General features: G+C 43.1%; 1 protein-coding gene across 2 annotated transcripts in view; it reads left to right on the forward strand.

The window, feature by feature from the left end:
• The window catches only part of lyst (lysosomal trafficking regulator), a 360,509-nt gene that overhangs the window by 68,044 nt on the left and 272,936 nt on the right, over positions 1-19,529 (forward strand). For both annotated transcript variants that reach the window (XM_043680014.2, XM_043680023.2), the window contains exon 2: positions 10,556-10,647. In XM_043680014.2, coding sequence (XP_043535949.2) covers positions 10,556-10,647 — 92 coding nt within the window. The remainder of the gene's footprint in view (positions 1-10,555; positions 10,648-19,529) is intronic.

A 19,529-nucleotide genomic window follows, 5' to 3' on the forward strand; every position in this document is an offset into this window, starting at 1 on the left:
CTGTGAACCAGTTGCTTTTGTGTATTCTGAAAAATGTCTTCTGCAAAAAAAAGCATTTAAAAAGCAATCCTGCAGTCAGTTTTATAGATGGGGATGAATTTCTTTTGCCATTTTACTTGCATTTTATATAATGTTACAGATTAAAATAAAAATAATTGTATTTCTTAAAACAATAAGGAAGTTCTATTGTGCACCCTCCATATTTGTCACTGTTAACATTGTTCTGAATTATCACCATGTGCAAGTGTATAATTGTCGTCCTCTCTTACATCAATGGTTCAGGATTTTCTAAGCATTCACTAAATTCAGGTCACATTTAGAAATTAGGAAAATCAAGGCTTTTTTACCACTTGGTCTGCTTGGTTTGCAGCTTTCATATCACAAAATTTGTTATGTTAAGAAATCTGAATCAAGCAAAATTGCTTTTTCTTTGCTGGCTATTTAGGATTTGCATTGAGGAGAAATTGCTTCACTCAAGGTGGTTCTGGAATTTTGTGCTCCAGAGGGTTGATGTTGCTCGGTTAGATTTTTTGTGCATTAAGAATTTGAGGATAGGGCAGTAAAGAGTTGAGAAAGGTTCAGATGTGATATTCCTGAATAGTGGATTAGATGTGAAGTGGCATATGTTTCTTATGTTGTTATCCTCAAGTGTTTCTTTCCATGTGAATGTAATTATACAGGCATGAATTATCTTAAACAGCTTTGAATCATATTTCTTTTAAGCTTTCATGCAGAAAAATTGCTGCACTAAGGGCAAAAATGTACCTTTTAAGATTGATGGTGTGGAGTTTGAGGTTCCAGCTCTTATATTTTAAGTAAAAACATTTTTTCCCCAGGAAGCATTTTAGTTTCACATTCTTGTGAAATTCTTGTTTTTAAAGGTCATGAGTTTCCACCAAGACATGTATATCCTATAGATTAAACATTGCCTAAAAATATACACGTCAGAGCTTTTCATGTTGCACTTGTAAGGACTGAGATGCAAGAAATCAAAACTTTGAAGGGATTATCAATTTGTAAAGCATAAGGAGGTGCTGATTGGTAGACATAGAGATGCAGCAGGATTTGTTGATAGTTGATCTTAGCTGATTAAGTTGATCTTAGAGTTTGCAGGTGGAATCTGATTGGACAGAGTTTTGACATGCGGCATGTAGCTGAGATTGGCTATAAGACCATAAGATACAGGAGCAGAATTAGGCCAGTCAACCCATTCAACTCTGCCAGTTTGATCATTCCTGATACATTTCTCAAACCTATTCTCCTGCCTTCTCCCCACAACCCTTGATTCCCTTATCAATCAAGAACACATCCATCTTGGTTTCAAATACCACTCAATGACAGCCTCCTCAGCTTTCTGCAACCATGATTTCCACAGGTTGACCACCCTCTTCCTGAAGAAATTCCTCTTTGTCCAGTTCGAAAGGGTCATCCCTTCACTTTAAGGCTGTGCCACCGGGTCCTTTCTGTCCTACTAGTGAAACATCATCACTACGTGCACTCTATCCAGGTCTCTCAGTATTCTGCAAGTTTCAATTCGTCCAAAGCGCCACTGTGTACAGACCAAAAATCCTCAACGGCTCCTCATTTTTGTAAACTTCCTCTGGGCCCTTTCTATTTCCAGCATGCTGTTCCTTAGATAAGGAAATTTCTCTCAGTATACCAAATGCAGTCAGTCCAGAGCTTTTACAGCCTTAGCAGTGCATCTCTGCTCCTGTATTCTAGTCCTCTTGAAATGAATACTAACATTGCATTTGACTTCCTAATTGTCAATTGAATTTGCATTTTAACCTTAAGAGAATCTTGAACCAGTCCCTTTGTGCTTCAGATGTCTAGTATCCTTCCCCATTTAGAAAATACTCTAAACCTATTCTTCCTACCAATGTGCATCATTTCACACTTACCTACATTGAATTCCATCTGCTACTACTTAGCCCACTCTCTAGCTTGTCCAGGTCCTTATGCAGCTTCTCTGCTTCCTCAGTGCTACCTGAACCTCCACATGTCTTTTGTGTCAGCTGCAAATTTAGCAATAATTTCCTCTGTTCCTTTGCCCAGATCATTAATGTATATCTTGAATAGCTATGGTTCTACCGATCTCTATGGAACTCCTTCAGTCACTGGCTGCCATTGAGATCCCTTTTATTCCCAGTTTCTGTCTTCTGCCAATTATCCAATCTTTGTCAACTATTATAGAAATTATTTAGATATGAGCATAAGAGATATACTTAGTAAGTTTGCAGATGACGTCAAAATTGGAGGTGTAGTGCACAGTGAAGACGGTTACCTCAGTTTTCAACTGGATCTTGATCAGATGGACCAATGGGCTGAGAAGTGGCAGATGAAGTTTAATTTAGATAAATGCGAGGTGTTGCATTTTGGGAAAACCAATCTTAGCAGGACTTATCCATTTAATGGTAAGGACCTAGGGAGTGTTGCTGAACAAAGAGACCTTGGAATGCAGGTTCATTGCTCCTTGAAAGTGGAGTCGCAGGTAGATAGGATAATGAAGGTGTTTGGTATGCTTTCCTTTATCGGTCAGAGTATTGTGTACAGGAGTTGGGAGGTCATGTTGTGGCTGTACAGGACATTGGTTCAGCCACTTTTGGAATATTGCGTGCAGTTCTGGTCTCCTTCCTGTCGGAAAGATGTCGTGAAACTTGAAAGGGTTCAGAGAAGATTTACAAGGAGGTTGCCAGGATTGGAGGATTTGAGCTCTTGGGAGAGGTTGAATAGGCTAGGGCTGTTTTCCCTGGGCATCGGAGGCTGAGGGGTGACCTTATGGAGGTTTATAAAATCATGAGGGGCATGGATAGGATGAATAGACAAAGTCTTTTCCCTGGGTGGGGGAGTCCAGAACTAGAGGGCATAGGTTTAGGGTGAGAGGAGAAAGATGTAAAAGACACCTAAAGGGCAGCTTTTTCGCACAGAGAATGAGCTGCCAGAGGAATTGGGGGGGGCTGGTACAATTGCAAAATTTAAAAGGCATCAGGATGGGTGTGAGAAACAAAGCCCACTCACTAAACAATTGTAGTCCGAGACAAAAATCTGAATCAGTAGTGTCCTTTATTTGTACATTTGCAAGTGGGTGCAATGTCTAATGCCAGGTAAGGCAATGACAAATACACATCAAATTCAACAAACTCTCGAAATTTATACAGTTTGAGTCCCTATATTTTTTCTTATTTCATTGTTGCCCCCCCCCCGCCGCTTACGTCACTCATTTCCCTAAGACCGATCCCACGACTTCTGTTTATCCGGCCTTGTCCGTGACAAATGCCTATCTCTGGCCCCATAAGGTCGTTTGATGTCATCTCACTACAGGTCATCGCTAGGCATATCCTTTCTTTATCAGTATTTATTCCTTCCATCTGGGCCCCTCCGGAGGCCACTCTGACCTTCATGACCTCTTTAATTAGGGTTTGTTCCTGTGTCCCCGTACAAGTGGGAAAACAGATGTTTTTCCTACTGTCTTATCTGTTCGCCCATACATCTACCATTGTTTTGTAATCACGTCTCATGCTGACATACCATTTTTAATGGATTATATACTTCCTCTATGTAGTCCCCATTCTTGTTAACTCAGCTCTTAGCCGAGAAACAATCACAAACTAATGTGAATTCATTTACTCTGTATCAGAACTTATAATTGCAGAAATAACATTAACTCACCTATATCCCACAATGGGTATATGTATAGGAAGGGTTTGGAAGGATATGGGCTGGGTGCTGGCAGGTGGGATTAGATTGGGTTGGGATATCTGGTCGACATGGGCGAGTTAAACCAAAAGGGTCTGTTTCCGTGCTGTACATCACTATCCATACCTTGCCCCTAGCACCACAGGCTCTTATCTTATTTAGTCGTTTCCTCAGTGGCATTTTGTCATTTGCCTTCTGGAAATCCAAATAGATAATGTCCAATGGCTCTCCTTTGCCTAACTTGCTCATTAATTCCTCAAAGACTTGAGGTTGAGCATGGTCAGCATGTTACATGCTGCAGACAGAGATGCGATGTTTAATATGGCCCTCCAGTCATTGAGACATATGGCCTATATCCAATGTGTGACCTTGGCACTGAAACCCATAGCACATGTTTGTGTGGTGGGCAAACCATCATTTTGGATTGATGGAAACATCCTTTTAGTATTGGTATGGCTAGCTTCACCTATTCATTCAAATTTTTGAGGCATCTTTTCCTTCCAGGGTAATTTGAAGATAGATTGGGTATCTTTTAAGGACAATAACTGGCTTTTATGAGTTTATGGTATAGAGCAAGTGGTGATTTGCAACATACTGCAGATGAGTTGACAGCTTGTGATTTATTTAATGCTGCTGCAAATTCAGTTGTTTACACCTGACATTTTCAATGTCCACCTTCCAGAATGACTCAGCAGCAGTACTACAGATCGAGCTGGTTGGGTACCAAGGGACATAGCTGCTCGATTGGGTCTGTGGCAGGTGGTGAGGGAACCAACAAGATGGAAAAACATACTTGAGCACATCCTTACCAATCTGCCAGCTGCAGATTGTAGGGAGTACTGGGTTGGTTTATTGCACACCAGCTCCCTGGTTCTGACAGTAACATGTGGTGTAGTGTAAAGCACAGGAGGCAAATGCTTCAGAGGCAAACAAAGCTCTGATTTTTATTAAACCAAGCAAATTGAAAATATGTACAATAACTGAAAAAGAAAATTAATATTTCAAAACCAAATGTAATGGATCAAGCGAAGTGAATCTTACCCAACAGCTAATTAGCACCCCAGTTAACCCTTGCAGTCCTGCCTTGGTACTGTGGGTTTAAAATTAGAGAGCTGTTACTTGGTGACTGGGAAAGGGACGAGAGAGGGGGAAAAGCTAGTCCTGGGGTTCTAATAGTCCAAAGCCCACCTTTCCTACCCTATCTAACTGAGCTGGGACAGAAGGTCTCAATAACATTATGCTCTCCCCTGAAGTGGAAAGACGGTTCAACTTGCGCTTATCCGTAGTGTCTCACTGTAACTGGACTGTGCTGCGGGAGTGAGTGCTGATTCTTCTGTAGGCTTGGACAGTGGTGGATGTTGCTAGTGCTGCCTTGGTTGGTATCTTGGCTGTCTAGTTGCTTCTCATCAGTATGTAGAGGTTTGTGGATAAGAACATTTGCTCTTTCTTTTCCTGAATCTGGTGAGTCTATGACTCACTGTGATTGGTTGTGGTGGATTCTCTTGATTCTGGCTGAACCTCTTGGTGAACTGAACCTTCCTTAGAGATCAGAGTTCACGATTTATACAGGGCAACCTCAATTATCTGAACGACACGGACGTGGAGTATGTTGTTCAGATAACTGTTCACGCTCCCTCACCCTCTGCTACAAGGTACCTGCTCCCTTCAACACGTCACTCGCACATTCCTGCCAGGGCCTCTGTGCATTTGCAGGTGTTGGTAGCGGTTTAACGATCAGGCTGTCTGTTGGGGTGCCTGACTTCGATCGGTGTCGGTAGCTTGTGGGCAAGCTACATTGTGAGGAAGGGCAGGAGGGACAAACTGTTGCCGAGGTCCGCAACCCACCACAGCCATGGGCAGGCCGGGCGGTTGTCACTTAGGACAGTGTGGCCCCTGTCACCACAACTCCTCGCAGACGCCCTCTCGCAATTGTTGTGACTCTGTTTAAATGATTTCCCAAGGGAGTGAATCCGGGGCTTCACACCACCTGGGTGATGTCCAGGCCGGCTAGCGGTGCCAGATTTGGTCCGGTCAGTGAGCAAACAATATGCCCAAATGGGACCTTAAGATCTTGTTTGGTTAATCCAAAATTTGGATAATAGATGTATGGATAACAGAGGTTGTTCCTACCGATTGTTGGTTCCTCTTATCTCCAGCTAAATTTGGATTTTATTACTGAGCTGTTATTTCTCCACTCAGGGCTGAATGAGCCTCTTGATTACTGGATGAGGTATGAATGGTTCTCTGCTTATAGTGAATGGGTTTCAGATAGTTTTGAATATCCAGTATTCCTCTTGGATGTATGTTAGTTTACTGGTAGTGAGAAGGCCTTCACATTTGAAGGCAGGCAGGTAGTACAATAGTGTGGAATGTTCAGTATCTGTGTCCGAGCAACTGATTTAAAAGTTGAATGGTTTATATTTTGTAGGCTCCAGAACGTCTCAGTTGTTTGCTGCTCCTGTAGGCTGGTTTTCATTGAATTTAGCGGAGGCATTTGTGCAGGTCTTCCTTTAGCTTTACAAGCACAATCGCCATTCCAGAACGCTGTCCCTAGGCTAGCCTACTGCCAACTTGTAGAGCGTTTCAGGAAATATCTCTGGGACACACGCACCCAATACAGGTCGCCAACTCGCAGAATATCTCTGGGACACAAGCACCTAACAACCCCAACGCTCTGTGGCCGATCACTTCAACTCCCCCTCCCATTCCCTGAAGGACATGCAAGTCCTGGGATTCTTCCACCACCCAATCCAAGCCACTGGACAACTGGAGGAAGAACGCCACATCTTCTGCCATGGGACCCTTGAACCACGTAGCGTTGACTTCACTAGTTTCCAAATCTCTCCTCATCACAGATCCAACTTTCTAATGACACTGCCCTCTTGACCTGTCCTACCTGTCCATTTTCCTTCCCACCTTTCTGCTCCACCCTCCCACTGACCTATCGCAATTACGCCCCCCACCTGCATTCACCTATTGTCTTCTCAGCTACTTTCCCCGACTCCAATTATATCTCAGTCCCCTTCCACCTCCACATTTCTGATAACTGGCTTATGCTTGAAATGTTGATGTACTGCTCCTTGGATGCTACCTGACTTGCTTTACTTTTCCAGTGCCACACTTTGCCTGATGCTGGCAGTGTTGAAATCAGTCAGTGCTTGCACAACACTCAGCCTGACATAATCCATAAACCAGATTTGCTAATAAGTATACCATAACCTAATTAGGATATGTGGAACAATCCTCCTTTAGCTACACTGGCACCATCCCCCACCTTTTTCTTTGCTACATTGATGACTGTAGTGCTGCCACCTTGTGCTCTCACGAGAAGGTTGAACAGTTCATCAACTTCACCAACACAATACACCCTGACCTCAAGCTCATATGGACCATCTCCAACATCTTCCACTCCTTTCTGGACTTCTCTCTCTGATGACTGACTCAACACTGATATTTGTTTCAAACCCACTGATTCCCATAGTTACTTTGACTACACTTCCTCCCACCTCCCCTCCTGTAAAAACGCAATCCCTTATTCCCAATTCCTCTGCCTTCATCATATCTGCTCCCAGGAGGAGAAATTCCACTCCAGGACATCCCAGATATCCTCATATTTCAAGGACTGCAATTTCCTCTCCCATGTAATCATCAATTTCCCCGATCGTATCTCCACTTCCCACACCTCCGCCCTTGAATCCAACTCCCCAACCGCAACAAGGGCAGAACCACCCCATTCTCACATTCCACCTCATGAATCTCCAGATACAGCGCATTATCCTCTGCCATTTTTGCCACCTCCACTCAGACCCCACTATGGGAAATATATTTCTCTCCCCACCCTTATCTAAGTTCCCCACTAACCCACACCTGCGATCTACCACCACCACTCTGACTGACTGCCTGTATTTCTGCTCTGCTACTAATCCTTTATAATAAACTCCATCTTTTCCCATGACAGATGTTAAGCTAACTGGCCTATAGTTACATGTTTTTTTTTCTAATCTCTCCATCCCTTTTAGAATGAATGTGTTACATTTTTAGTTTACTAATTCTTTGGCACTTTTCCAGTATCTAAGGATTCTGGGAGGATTATTACCTGTGCAGCCATTATCTCTATAACTCCTCCTTTAAATATCCTCAAATGTACCACATCAGGTTCAGCTTTGCGTTTTCATATAAAATAGAAAGTCTTTTGTTGCAGAGGTCCATAGAATAGAATCCCCACAGTGTGAAAATCGACAATTCGGCCTGATAGGTCTACACTGACTATGTGACAAACATCCCACCCAGAATATCCCCCTACCCTATTCCTGTGTTTTCCATGACTAATGCACCTAACCTATAGATCCCTGGACACTATATGGGCAACTTTAACATGGCCAATCCACCTAACCTTCATATCTTTGATCTGTGGGCGGAAACTGGAGCACCCTGCAGAAACCCAATCAGCCATGGGGAAAATGTGCAAAGTTGAAACTTTATTGCTGGAACAGCACAGCAGGTCAGGCAGCATCCAGGGAACAGGAGATTCGACGTTTCGGGCACAGGCCCTTCCTCAGGAATGAGCAGAGAGTGTTCAGCAGGAGAAGATAAAAGGTAGGGAGGAGGGACTTGGAGGAGGGGAGTTGGAAATGTGATAGGTGGAAAGAGGTCAAGGTGAGGGTGATGGGTCGGAGTAGGATGGAGGCGGAGAGGTCAAGAAGAAGACTGCAGGTCAGGAAGGCGGTGCCGGGCTGGAGGGATCCGGCTGAGACAAGGTGGGGGGAGGGGGGATGAAGAAACTGGTGAAGTCCAAGTTCATCCCCTGCGGTTGGAGGGTTCCCAGTCGGAAGATAAGACGCTCCTCCTCCGACCGTCGGGTTGTTGTGGTTTGGCGGTGGATGAGTCCAATGACCTGCATATCCTCGGTGGAGTGGGAGGGGGAGTTGAAATGCTGTGCCACAGGTTGGTTGGGTTGGTTCGTCCAGGTGGCCCAGAGGTGCTCTCTGAATCGCTCCGCAAGTAGGCGGCCTGTCTCCCCAATATAGAGGAGGCCACACCGGCTGCAGCGGATGCCGTAGATGATGTGGGTGGAGGTGCAGGTGAATCTGTGGCGGATATGGAAGTTTCCCTTGGGGCCTTGGAGAGAAGTGAGGGGGGAGGTGTGGGCACAAGTGTTGCACCTCCTGCGGTTGCAAGGGAAGGTGCCGGGAGTGGTGGTTGGGTCGGTGGGGGGTGTGGATCTGACAAGGGAGTCGCGGAGGGAGTGGTCTCTACGGAAAGCTGATAGGGGAGGGGAGGGAAATATATCCTTGGTGCTGGGGTCTGTTTGGAGGTGGCGGAAGTGACGGCGGATGATGCGCTGTACATGGAGATTGGTGGGGTGGTAGGTGAGGACCAGTGGGGTTCTGTCCTGGTGGCGGTTGGAGGGGCGGGGCTCAAGGGCGGAGGAGCGGGAAGTGGAGGAGATGCGGTGGAGGGCACCGTCGACCACGTCGGGGGGGGAAATTGCGGTCCTTGAAGAAGGAGGCCATCTGTGTTGTACGTATTTTGAACTGGTCCTCCTGGGAGCAGATGCGGCGGAGACGAAGGAATTGGGAGAATGGGATGGCGTTTTTACAGGGGGCAGGATGGGAGGAGGTGTAGTCCAGGTAGCTGTGGGAGTCGGTTGGTTTGTAGTAGATGTCCGTGTTGATTCGGTCGCCTGAGATAGAAACAGAAAGGTCTAGGAAGGGGAGGGAGGAGTCCGAGACTGTCCAGGTGAATTTGAGGTCGGGGTGGAAGGTGTTAGTGTAGTGGATGAACTGTTCGACCTCCTCGTGGGAGCACGAGGTAGCGCCGATACAGTCATCAATGTAGCGAAGAAAAAGATGGGGGGTGGGGCCAGTGTAGTTGCGGAAGATGGATTGTTCCACATACCCTACGAAGAGGCAGGCATAGCTGGGGCCCATGCGGGTGCCCATGGCTACTCCTTTTGTTTGGAGAAAGTGGGAGGATTGGAAAGAAAAGTTGTTCAGGGTGAGGACCAGTTCGGTCAGTCGAAGGAGGGTGTCGGTGGAAGGGTACTGGGTGGTACGGCGGGAAAGGAAGAAGCGGAGTGCTTTGAGTCCTTCGTGATGGGGGATGGAGGTGTACAGGGACTGGATGTGTTTGGAGAAAGTGGGAGGATTGGAAAGAAAAGTTGTTCAGGGTGAGGAAAATGTGCAAACTCCACACACAATCACCAGAGGCTGGAATTGAACTCTGGTCTCTGGTGCTGTGATGCAGCAGTGCTAACCACTGAGCCACCATGCTACTCCAGTCCTGTTTAGGCAACATGAGTTTGCATGCACTGCACCTTTTTGATTGAGAAAGGGTTATGGAAACTGTCAATCGCAGCTGCATTTCCCTTGGCAGTGGCCTGACCAGAGTCCACCTGCCTGGTCTGAGTTTTTCAACTAGCTAAGATTTACAGGAACAAATCTGCTGTATATACATGTCAACTATGATCCAACCAATCAGCACTTTCTTTTCATGTGATATAAATGGAGGTTCCTTTTCAAAACTTGATTTCTTGCGTCTCAATCCCAATGAGAGATGAGAAGTTTTGACTTTGTCTTTTTCGTATTGTTTATGTTTTACCAATCAAAGGTTTCATGATTTTTTTCGGTACATTGCTAAGTATCTTTATACAAATAAACTTCATTTTACTATAGATAAAATCTAAATTTTCGTGGAAGTAGTGAAAAGTGAGAAGTGTATCAAGCCAGATAATGTTTTACTGAGAACTACTTGAACACCTATCTTAATGGAATGTATTATTTGTTTATTAGCCTGCACACTCAAACACAAATTAATCCCAGTATAATTTCTTATGCTGACAGTTATGAATTTTTTTTAGATCAGAGTTGACTGTCTGGAGCGGTTCCTCACACTCTTCCACTGCCACAGCCATAGGGAAAATATGGACGGAGTAGAAGTCATCAGATTCTGGTTAGTATTTTGAGAGAGTTGTGCAGTGTTTGTCAGTTTTTTTCAAAAGATGGTTAGATTGCATCAGATAAGAATGTCTTTTTTCCAATTTGCCACGGCCTACATAAACCTGACTAGTTAATGACTACTACTACCTATGCCATATCCAGTCTCAAGTTTTACACTGCTTACAAACCATTGACCCCTGGTTTCCCCAGTATTTCAAATATAAAATTCCCAGCATGATTCAAGTCACTTCATGGCTTCTCTCTTCCATATTTCTAATTTTCAATTGGTTTATAATTCACGTGAACTGTGTTCCTGTGATTCTAGTGTTTTCTGCATGCTTTTCCACTTGCTCACTGGTGAAAATGAAGAGTAGAAATTCACATGGGAACAATAGGATTACTATACTGATTTTTAAAAACATGTTCTTTCAATATTGAGACAGTAAAGAGGAAATTGTTCAAATTTGGATTGCCTTTAATATTTGTTTTCTGTCTCATGTAAGAGGTTTGTTAATTATTTCCATATGTGAGAGAGCAGAACTGAACTGTCTCTGGAAACTGTATCTGCAGGAAGTGTGTTTGGATGAAGCTTATATCAGACTGTTTGGATTGTCTGCAGAGGCAGCTGGAGTCACTGAGGAGCATACAGGAGGCACAGTGTGTTGGATAGTCACTTCAGAAAGATTGTATCACCAGAGGTACAGTCATAAAGATGGGTGACTATCAGGAGAGTTTGGAAGGTAGTGTAGGAGTCTCCTGTGGCTATCCCTGTCTCAAACAAATACACTGTTGGGGGAGGGTAGCTTTTCTGAGGGAAATAAATGGCAGCCAGGTCTTGGGTACTAAGACTGAATCTTCTGTTAAGCGGTGTTTGTCAAGGTTCAAACAAACAATTGTTATGGGTGACTATTCAATTGGGCACAGACAGGTGATTCTGTGGCGATAAGTGAGACTTCAGGATGGTGTGTTCCTTCCCTGGTGCCAGAGTCAAGAATGCCTTGGTGCAGTTGTAGCACATTTTCAAAGGGGAGAGTGAGCAGTCAGATGGCATTGTACACATTAGTACTAACGAAATAGGTAGAGAAAGGAATGAGATTCTGCAGGGGGTATATAGGAAGTTAGGTGGTTAAAAACAGGACTTCAAGTGTAGTAATCTTTGGATTACTTCGGTGCCACATGCTAGTGAGAGTAGGAATAGGACGGTAGTTGGATGAAGGAATGCGTGAAAAGATGATACAGGGAGCAAGGATTCAGATCTTTGGGATCTCTTCTGGAGCAGAAGAGACCTGTACAAAAGGGATGGTTTCACCTGAACTGGAGGGGAACTAATATTCTATTGGGCAGATTTCTTAGTGCTATTTGGAAAACTTTAAGGGAAGGGAAGTGGGAATCCTAAGCAGTGAGAATAGAGAGAAAACATGGGACTGGGATATCATAGGTATTAAAGAAATATAGCTGAGGAAGGGGTGGGGGGTTGGTTTGATTTGATGAGGGAAAACATTACTGCTGTACTTAAAGGATATACCTGGGGTATCGTTTCATGAAGCTATATGGGTTCGGAAGTAAGAAATAAGGGAATGATCACCTTGAAGGGATTGTATTAAAGGCCCCTCAAGTATTCAATGGGAAACTGAAGAGCAAATATAAAGAGAGATCTCAGATACCGATAAGAGTAGTAGGGTTGTTTTGTAAGGGATTTTAACTTTGCTAACTGGGACTATCAATATGTCGATGTAACTTCTAGAGAAAGGGCAAAACGTGACCTCTTAGGAAATAAGGCAGGGCAAGTGACTAAAACGTTAGTGGGGGAACACTCCTGATGACAGATTTAGTTTTAGATACTTCTGGAAAAGGATAGGCCTTATATAAAAGATAAAGCTTGAAATTAGAAGAAGGCCAACTTTGGTATGAGATAGGAACTTTCAAAAGTTGTTTGGGGTAGACTGGAGTGGAGCAAGGGTGCCAGAAGACTGGAAGGTGGCTAATGTTGTCCTTTATTTAAGAAAGGCTGCAAGGAGAAGCCTGGAAACTATAGAATGGTGAGTCTGATGTCAGTGGTGGGTAAATTGTTGGAGGGGAGTCTGAGAGATAGGATTTACATGCATTTAGAGAAGCAAGGACTGATTGGGGATTGCCAGCATGGCTTTGTCTGTGGGAATTTATATCTGTCAAACTTAAGTTTTTTTGAGCATGTGACCAAAAAGATAGATGAGGGCAGGTTGGTAGACATTGTCTGCGTGGACATTAGCAAGGCCTTTGACAAGGATCTGCATGATAGACTGATTAGTAAAGTTAGATCTCATGGGATCCAGGGAGAGCTTGCAAGTTGGATACAAAATTGTCTTGACTATAGGTGACAGCACTGGAGGCCTGTGACTAGCAGTGTTCAGCATAGACTGGTGATGGGTCAACTGTTGTTTGTCATGTAAATAAATTATGTGAATGAGAATATAGGAAGCATGGTTAGTAAGTTTGTGGATGACACAAAATTGATGATATAGTGAACAATAAAGAAGGTTATCCAAGACTACAGCAGAATCTTGATCAATGAGCTGGCAGAGGAGGTGGTGGAGGCTGGTACAATTGCAACATTTAAAAGAGATTTGGATGGGTATATGAACAGGAAGGGATTAGAGGGATATGGGCCAGGTGCTGGCAGTTGGGATTAGATTGGGTTGGGATATCTGGACGGGTTGGACCGAAGGGTCTGTTTCCATGCTGTACATCTCAATGACTCTATGACTGTATGATTCTATAACTGAGTAGTGACAGATGGAGTTTAATTCAGATAAATGTGAGATGTTGCATTTTGTAAGACAAACAAGGGTAGGATTTACACAGTTAATGGTAGTACCCTGGGGAGTGTTGTCAAATAGAGAAACCTAGAGGTGCAGGTACGTAATTCCATGAAAGTTGTGCCACTGGTAGACAGGGTGGTGAGAAAGAGATTTAACACGCTTCCTTTCCTTAATATATGAAAAAAACACTTGGTCCTCGCAAACCAACTTTCTGTGCTAAGACTCAGCTTTTAGTATGGCATGCAAATACTTTTAGCAGAAATTCTAAGAAAAGAGGTTTATAATGTCAAAGCTCTTTTTTTAGTGTTTTTTGTAAGTCTGCCATATCTTTCCTATTTGTACAATTTGGATAGTTCTAACAAAGCACAAGATTGACTAAACCCAGCTGCTGTCAATATCCCTGATTTTTTTTCCCTATTTGCGGTAGCAACATGGTGTTGATACTTCAGTGTTTTTTTTTATTCTGAAAATATCATTTCTGTAATCCAACAACAATACCAAGAAGTGACCACTTTTTTTTTCAAATACAAGTCTGACTGCTGATTCCAGGGTTGATACAAGCTGATGTTGTTTATATCTTGGTCTTCACTATGTGCAGCATGTTACACCCTTGATCCAGAATCCACAATCAACATATAGCTTGTTTGTTGGAGCTTTATTGTTTAGAAAGAAATACTACGCTTCTTTCTCAGAATCTAATTAAATTTCAGTTCTGTTTTATGATAAATCAGGAATTTCTTTGTCAATATATTTATAGTAGCAAGTAATTCTAAGTTCATTCCAAAGTTTAGTCAAATGGTCTAGTGTAAACCTTGTGATATCTGGAGTGTATTTTTAAAATTAAAGAAAGATATTGCTTATGTTCTGGTTTTTACATTCTCTTAGTATTGCAAGTTGACCCACCCTCTAAAAAAGGCTTGAGTTCTGAATCTATACAGCATTTAAACCAAGGACTGTTCAGGTGGAGGTTGAAAATCTTATTTGAATAAAATAGGAGGATCCAAGATGGCGACCTAGGAGAATCTGGTTTGCTGGGCTCACGCCACAACACAACAAAACAGAGCTAGAACCCATTCCATCTATTTGACCGGGTCGAGTGGCCATATCTTTTTTATTCTTTAAAGTGGTTTGGCTTGGGTGAGGTCTTTATCAGATGGGTAAAGGTTTTGTATAGTGACCCTCTTGTCACAGTCCTCACCAATGGTGTGCGGTCAAGCAATTTCAGTATCATTAGGTGCAATCAACAGGGCTGTCCCTTATGACCGCTGCTTTTTACATTGGTGATTGAACGACTGGTAGAAGCAATACATAGGGATCCCAATATATCTGCTTCAGAGGCAGAGACAAAGTCGCATAAGATTGCATTGTATATAGATGATATTCTTGTCTTTTTATCGAACCCAACAGTTTTGGTGCCTCATCTGATACAATGCATTAATTCATTTGGCGGTTTTTCGGGTTACAACATCAACTTTTCAAAATCGGAGGCCATGCCTATGAGGGGGTCTTCTTAAAAATACCTGGTCCTGAGGACGAATCTCAACTTCCCTTTAGATGTTTGCATGAGAGCTTTCTCTACTCATGCCTTTGATCGACTATTTAAAACCAATTTTGCCCATTTGTTTGACAGAATCAAAGACGACCTTTTGAAGATGGGAGGCGCTTCTGACCTCTTGGTTAGGTCAGATAGCCCTCGTTAAAATGAACATTCTCCCCCGTCTGTTGTATCCTATGCTTTCTCTGCTTTTTACTAAGCAAGCATTTAGAAGACTGAACGGCTGGTTCAGTTCCTTTATCTGATATCACAAGTGACACCTTATTAAACTGACTAAACTGCAGCCTCCACGCAGACTGGGAGGAGTGGACCTCCCAGATGTCAAAAACTATCAACCAAGCTCATTGCTATCTTACGTGAATGATTGGGCCCGGGGAGACCCTCACTCACTATGGTTGGATATTGAAGCATCTTTGGCATGATGTCCCCTTCCTAGCTTGCTGTTCTTGGACAAAGAGGACAGTTAAGGAGTATTGCCATACCCTAATAGGTATTAGTACGGTTAAGGTGTAGAGGGCAGTGAGGGCAGTATTATCAAAACATCATTTTTTACACCCATAGTTGGTATGCTGGGTTTTCACCTGGGGATGATAGACTTTGGGTTTAACCTATGTGTAGCGAGGGCTGTCTCTTGCCTGGATGACTTATTTGAGTGGGATATACTGATGTCTTTTGACCAGTTGGCTCGGAAATAAGAGTTGCCCAGGAGGGACCGCTTCCGTTTCTTTGAAATTAGAAATTTCATACAAAAAGAGACCACACTTCTAACTGATCCCTAGATAACTGACACTGAGAAGAGGGTACTAAGTGCTGAGAACACACTTGCTGTCAGCAGTGTCTATCACCTATTGGGAGAGGGTCCCTTGAATGGCTCTGTAAGGTGTGGGCGAGGGAGCTGCATGTTGAGATCTTTTCTGAAGTATGGGAGAATATCTGGGAAAATACATGAGGGATCTTGATTTGCAACAGGACCCATGCCTTGCAATTGAAAATTCTCCACAGGGTTCACTTGGCTTCAGACCGCCTTTCAAAGTGGAAGTGCCTCCAATGTGTCCTAAATGCAAAATGAGTATGGGTAAGCTCCCACATTGTCTCTGATCTTGACACAAGCTGTGGGCATACTGGAGAGATGTGGTAGGTGTGGTAGGTCTTAGGGACAGAGGTGGAGATGGACCCAGGATCTCCTTCTCTTGGTCTTGTTAACCTACTTCCATTAGATGCGCATAAGAGAGAGTTTTTCAGTATCCTCACTTCTTGTGCAAGAAAGGAATATTCTATTCGGGTGGGCGTCTGAAAAACCCCCCAGGGCTGTAGGATGGCATAAGCTAGTCATGGAGCACATCCCCTTGGACTTTCTTACAAGCATGCTGCACCATAAAACAGAGTTTTTAAAAGATATGTTGGCCCTTTTTGGACTACTTGGGTACAGATTTGTCTGCAATACTAATAAGGGCCTTTATATATCCATGACGATTCTGTTTAATGAGTCTGGAATCCAGGGAGGAGGAACTACGAACACATGAATATGTTTAAATTTATGCTCTTTGTTCAAGGGCTATTACTATGTTTCTTTGAACTGTATTATTATTACTATTTCTGTCATTGTTTTTAGTTACTTGTTATTATTTATTTATGTAATTTTGTGGGTTTCTTTGTTTTGGCTTGAATTGCTTTTTGTATTTTGTTATGAAGATGTGGGTGTACTGTACCTTTGAGAGTTAAAAGCTACCTGACAGCACTAAGTGTTCTGAAAAAAGATACAATGTAACATGTGCTCCAGTTAATGAGGTAGCTATGGTAGCTGGTTGCCTGGAAACAACAAAACAGATTTGAATTAGGCCAATAATCTTAAATTATGCCCCGAAAAATACCAAATTCCAATACACTTTGAATTTGGCATATTGACAATCTTAAAAGCCAATGACACAATCTGATGCTTTGGGTGTATAAGATCAGGGAAAATTGAACAGTTGGGAGAAGAACTGCCAAGCTACCAGCATGTAAAGACTGTCTGAAAAATAGCTCTCTTAAAAGGTACCTTTATCGATCAGTAACCTATGAAGCAGAATTCCCAAAAAGAAGAAAAGACAACATGAATACAGAGAAAACTGAAAGCTGCCTAGCTTTGAAATAAGTTTTGTTTTGTAAATCGTAATCGGGTGTTTTATCGGACTAGTATTATAGAAGGAAAGGTAAAAGATAGGTTAGACGAGTTGTAAATAGTTAGTTAATTATTCTCTGTTATACTTTAAGAAATAAAGTTGTTAATTTTTACTTTAAATAGTTCTTGGCCTTGAATTTTCACAGATTACTGCAGCGGATAAATCTTTTCTGTGTTGCTGGTTTACAATAAGCAGGAGAGTTTACCTCGTCATAACAATTTGTTATAATATTCAAAAAACTCTTTTTTTCTTTAATAAAAATATATTTAAAAAAAAAACAAAAATAGGGGAAATCTTCTTTCTGGCAAATATTCTTCCCTTAACCAAACTTGACAACAGGTTTATAAGACTTTGTTCTACAACAGTAATGCTGTGACTATTTTTGTATGACAGACTGCTGTGATGGAGAGGAGGTTAGGGACAACAATGTCTGTGGGTTTCACCCTAACTGAAGTGGACTTTGGTGCCAATCATCTTGTTATCCCTTCTGTTGAATGAAGATCTTGCTCTGCCAGGACACTATGGTAATTGGTGTGCCGTGGTTACACCACTTTGAAGGAACCCATACATAGGCGTCTTCCGACTCTTCAAAAATAAAGTTTGGTTCTGGAACATCAGGACTCTGTTGGATAATCCCAGCAGTGAGAGACCTAAATGTGGCATTGCTACCATAGCCCAAGAGGTCTGGCACTATAAAATTGACTTCACTGCCATGAATGATACATGGCTGGGGAAAGTCAGCTCAAAGAACAAAATGGTGGATAAATCATTTCTGGGGGAAAAAAATGTCAACACCACAGGATTAGTTTGCCAAGAGGGATAAACAAATGCATCTTGACCTTTCGGTTCACCCTAATCTAGAAGCATTGGACCTAGGTGCAGGACCTGGAGTGTAGGGAGGTTAGGAACATGGCATCAATTTCAAAGGAGGGTGCCTGTAAACAGGAAAGTGGCTTGAAGTGTGTATACTTCAATGCAAGAAGTATACGAAATAAGGTAGGTGAACTTGCAGCGTGGGTTGGTACCTGGGACTTCGATGTTGTGGCTATTACGGAGACATGGGTAGAACAGGGACAGGATTGGCTGTTGCAGGTCCCAGGGTTTAAATGTTTTAGTAGGGTCAGAGGTGGGGGTAAAAGAGGGGGAGGTGTGGCATTGCTTGTCAAAGATAGTATTACAGCTGTGGAAAGGACAATGGATGAAGACTCGCCATCTGAGGTAGTTTAGGCTGAGGTTAGGAATAGGAAAGGTGAGCTCACCCTGTTAGGAGTTTTTTACAGGCCTCCTAATAGTCCTAGAAACGTAGAAGAAAGGAATGCGAGGATGATTCAAGAGAAGAGTGAAAGTAATAGGGTGGTTGTTATGGGGGCCTTTAACTTTCCTGATATTGATTGGGAAAGCTATAGCTCAAGTTCGTTAGATGGGTCAGTGTTTGTCCAATGTGTGCAGGAGGGTTTCCTGACACAATATGTAGATAGGCCAACAAGAGGTGAGGCCATACTGGATTTGGTTCTGGGTAACGAACCAGGCCAGGTGTTAGAATTGGAGGTAGGTGAGCACTTTGGGGACAGTGACCACAATTCGGTGACTTTTACTCTAGTGATGGAGAGAGGTAAGTGTGCACTGCACGGCAAGAGTTATAGCTGGGGGCAGGGAAATTATGATGCGGTGAGGCATGACTTAGGATGTGTGGCTTGGAAAAGTAAGTTTCAAGGCAAGGGCGTAATTGATATGTGGAGCTTGTTCAAGGAGCAACTATTGAGTGTCCTTGATAAGTATGTACCCGTCAGAAAGGGAGGAAAGGGTCGTGTGAGGGAACCGTGGTTTAATAAGGAATTGGAATCCCTTGTTAAATGGAAGAGGGCGGCCTATGTAAAGATGAGGCGTGAAGGTTCAATTGGGGCGATTGAGAGTTATAAGGTAGCCAGGAAGGACCTGAAGAGAGAGTTAAGAGCAGCAAGGAGGGGACATGAAAGGTCCTTAGTTGGTAGGATTAGGGAAAACCCTAAGGCTTTCTATAGGTATGTCAGGAATAAAAGAATGACTAGGGTAGGAATAGGTCCAGTCAAGGATAGTAGTGGGAAGTTGCGTGTGGAGGCTGAAGAGATTGGGGAGACACTGAATGAATACTTTTCGTCAGTATTCAATCAGGAACAGGACATTGTTGTCAATGTGAGTACTGAGTCACAATTAAGTAGAATGGATGGCTTTGAGGTATGTAGAGAAGAGGTGTTGGAAATTCTGGAAAGGGTGAAAATAGATAAGTCCCCTGGGCCTGATGGCATTTATCCTAGGATTCTCTGGGAAGCAAGGGAGGAGATTGCAGAGCCATTGGCCTTGATCTTTATGTCCTCGTTGTCTACAGGAGTAGTGCCAGAAG

Source organism: Chiloscyllium plagiosum, unplaced genomic scaffold, assembly GCF_037043375.1.
Source record: "Chiloscyllium plagiosum isolate Xiang-an unplaced genomic scaffold, Cpla_swu_hap1 HiC_scaffold_3, whole genome shotgun sequence".
Lineage (NCBI taxonomy): Eukaryota > Metazoa > Chordata > Chondrichthyes > Orectolobiformes > Hemiscylliidae > Chiloscyllium > Chiloscyllium plagiosum.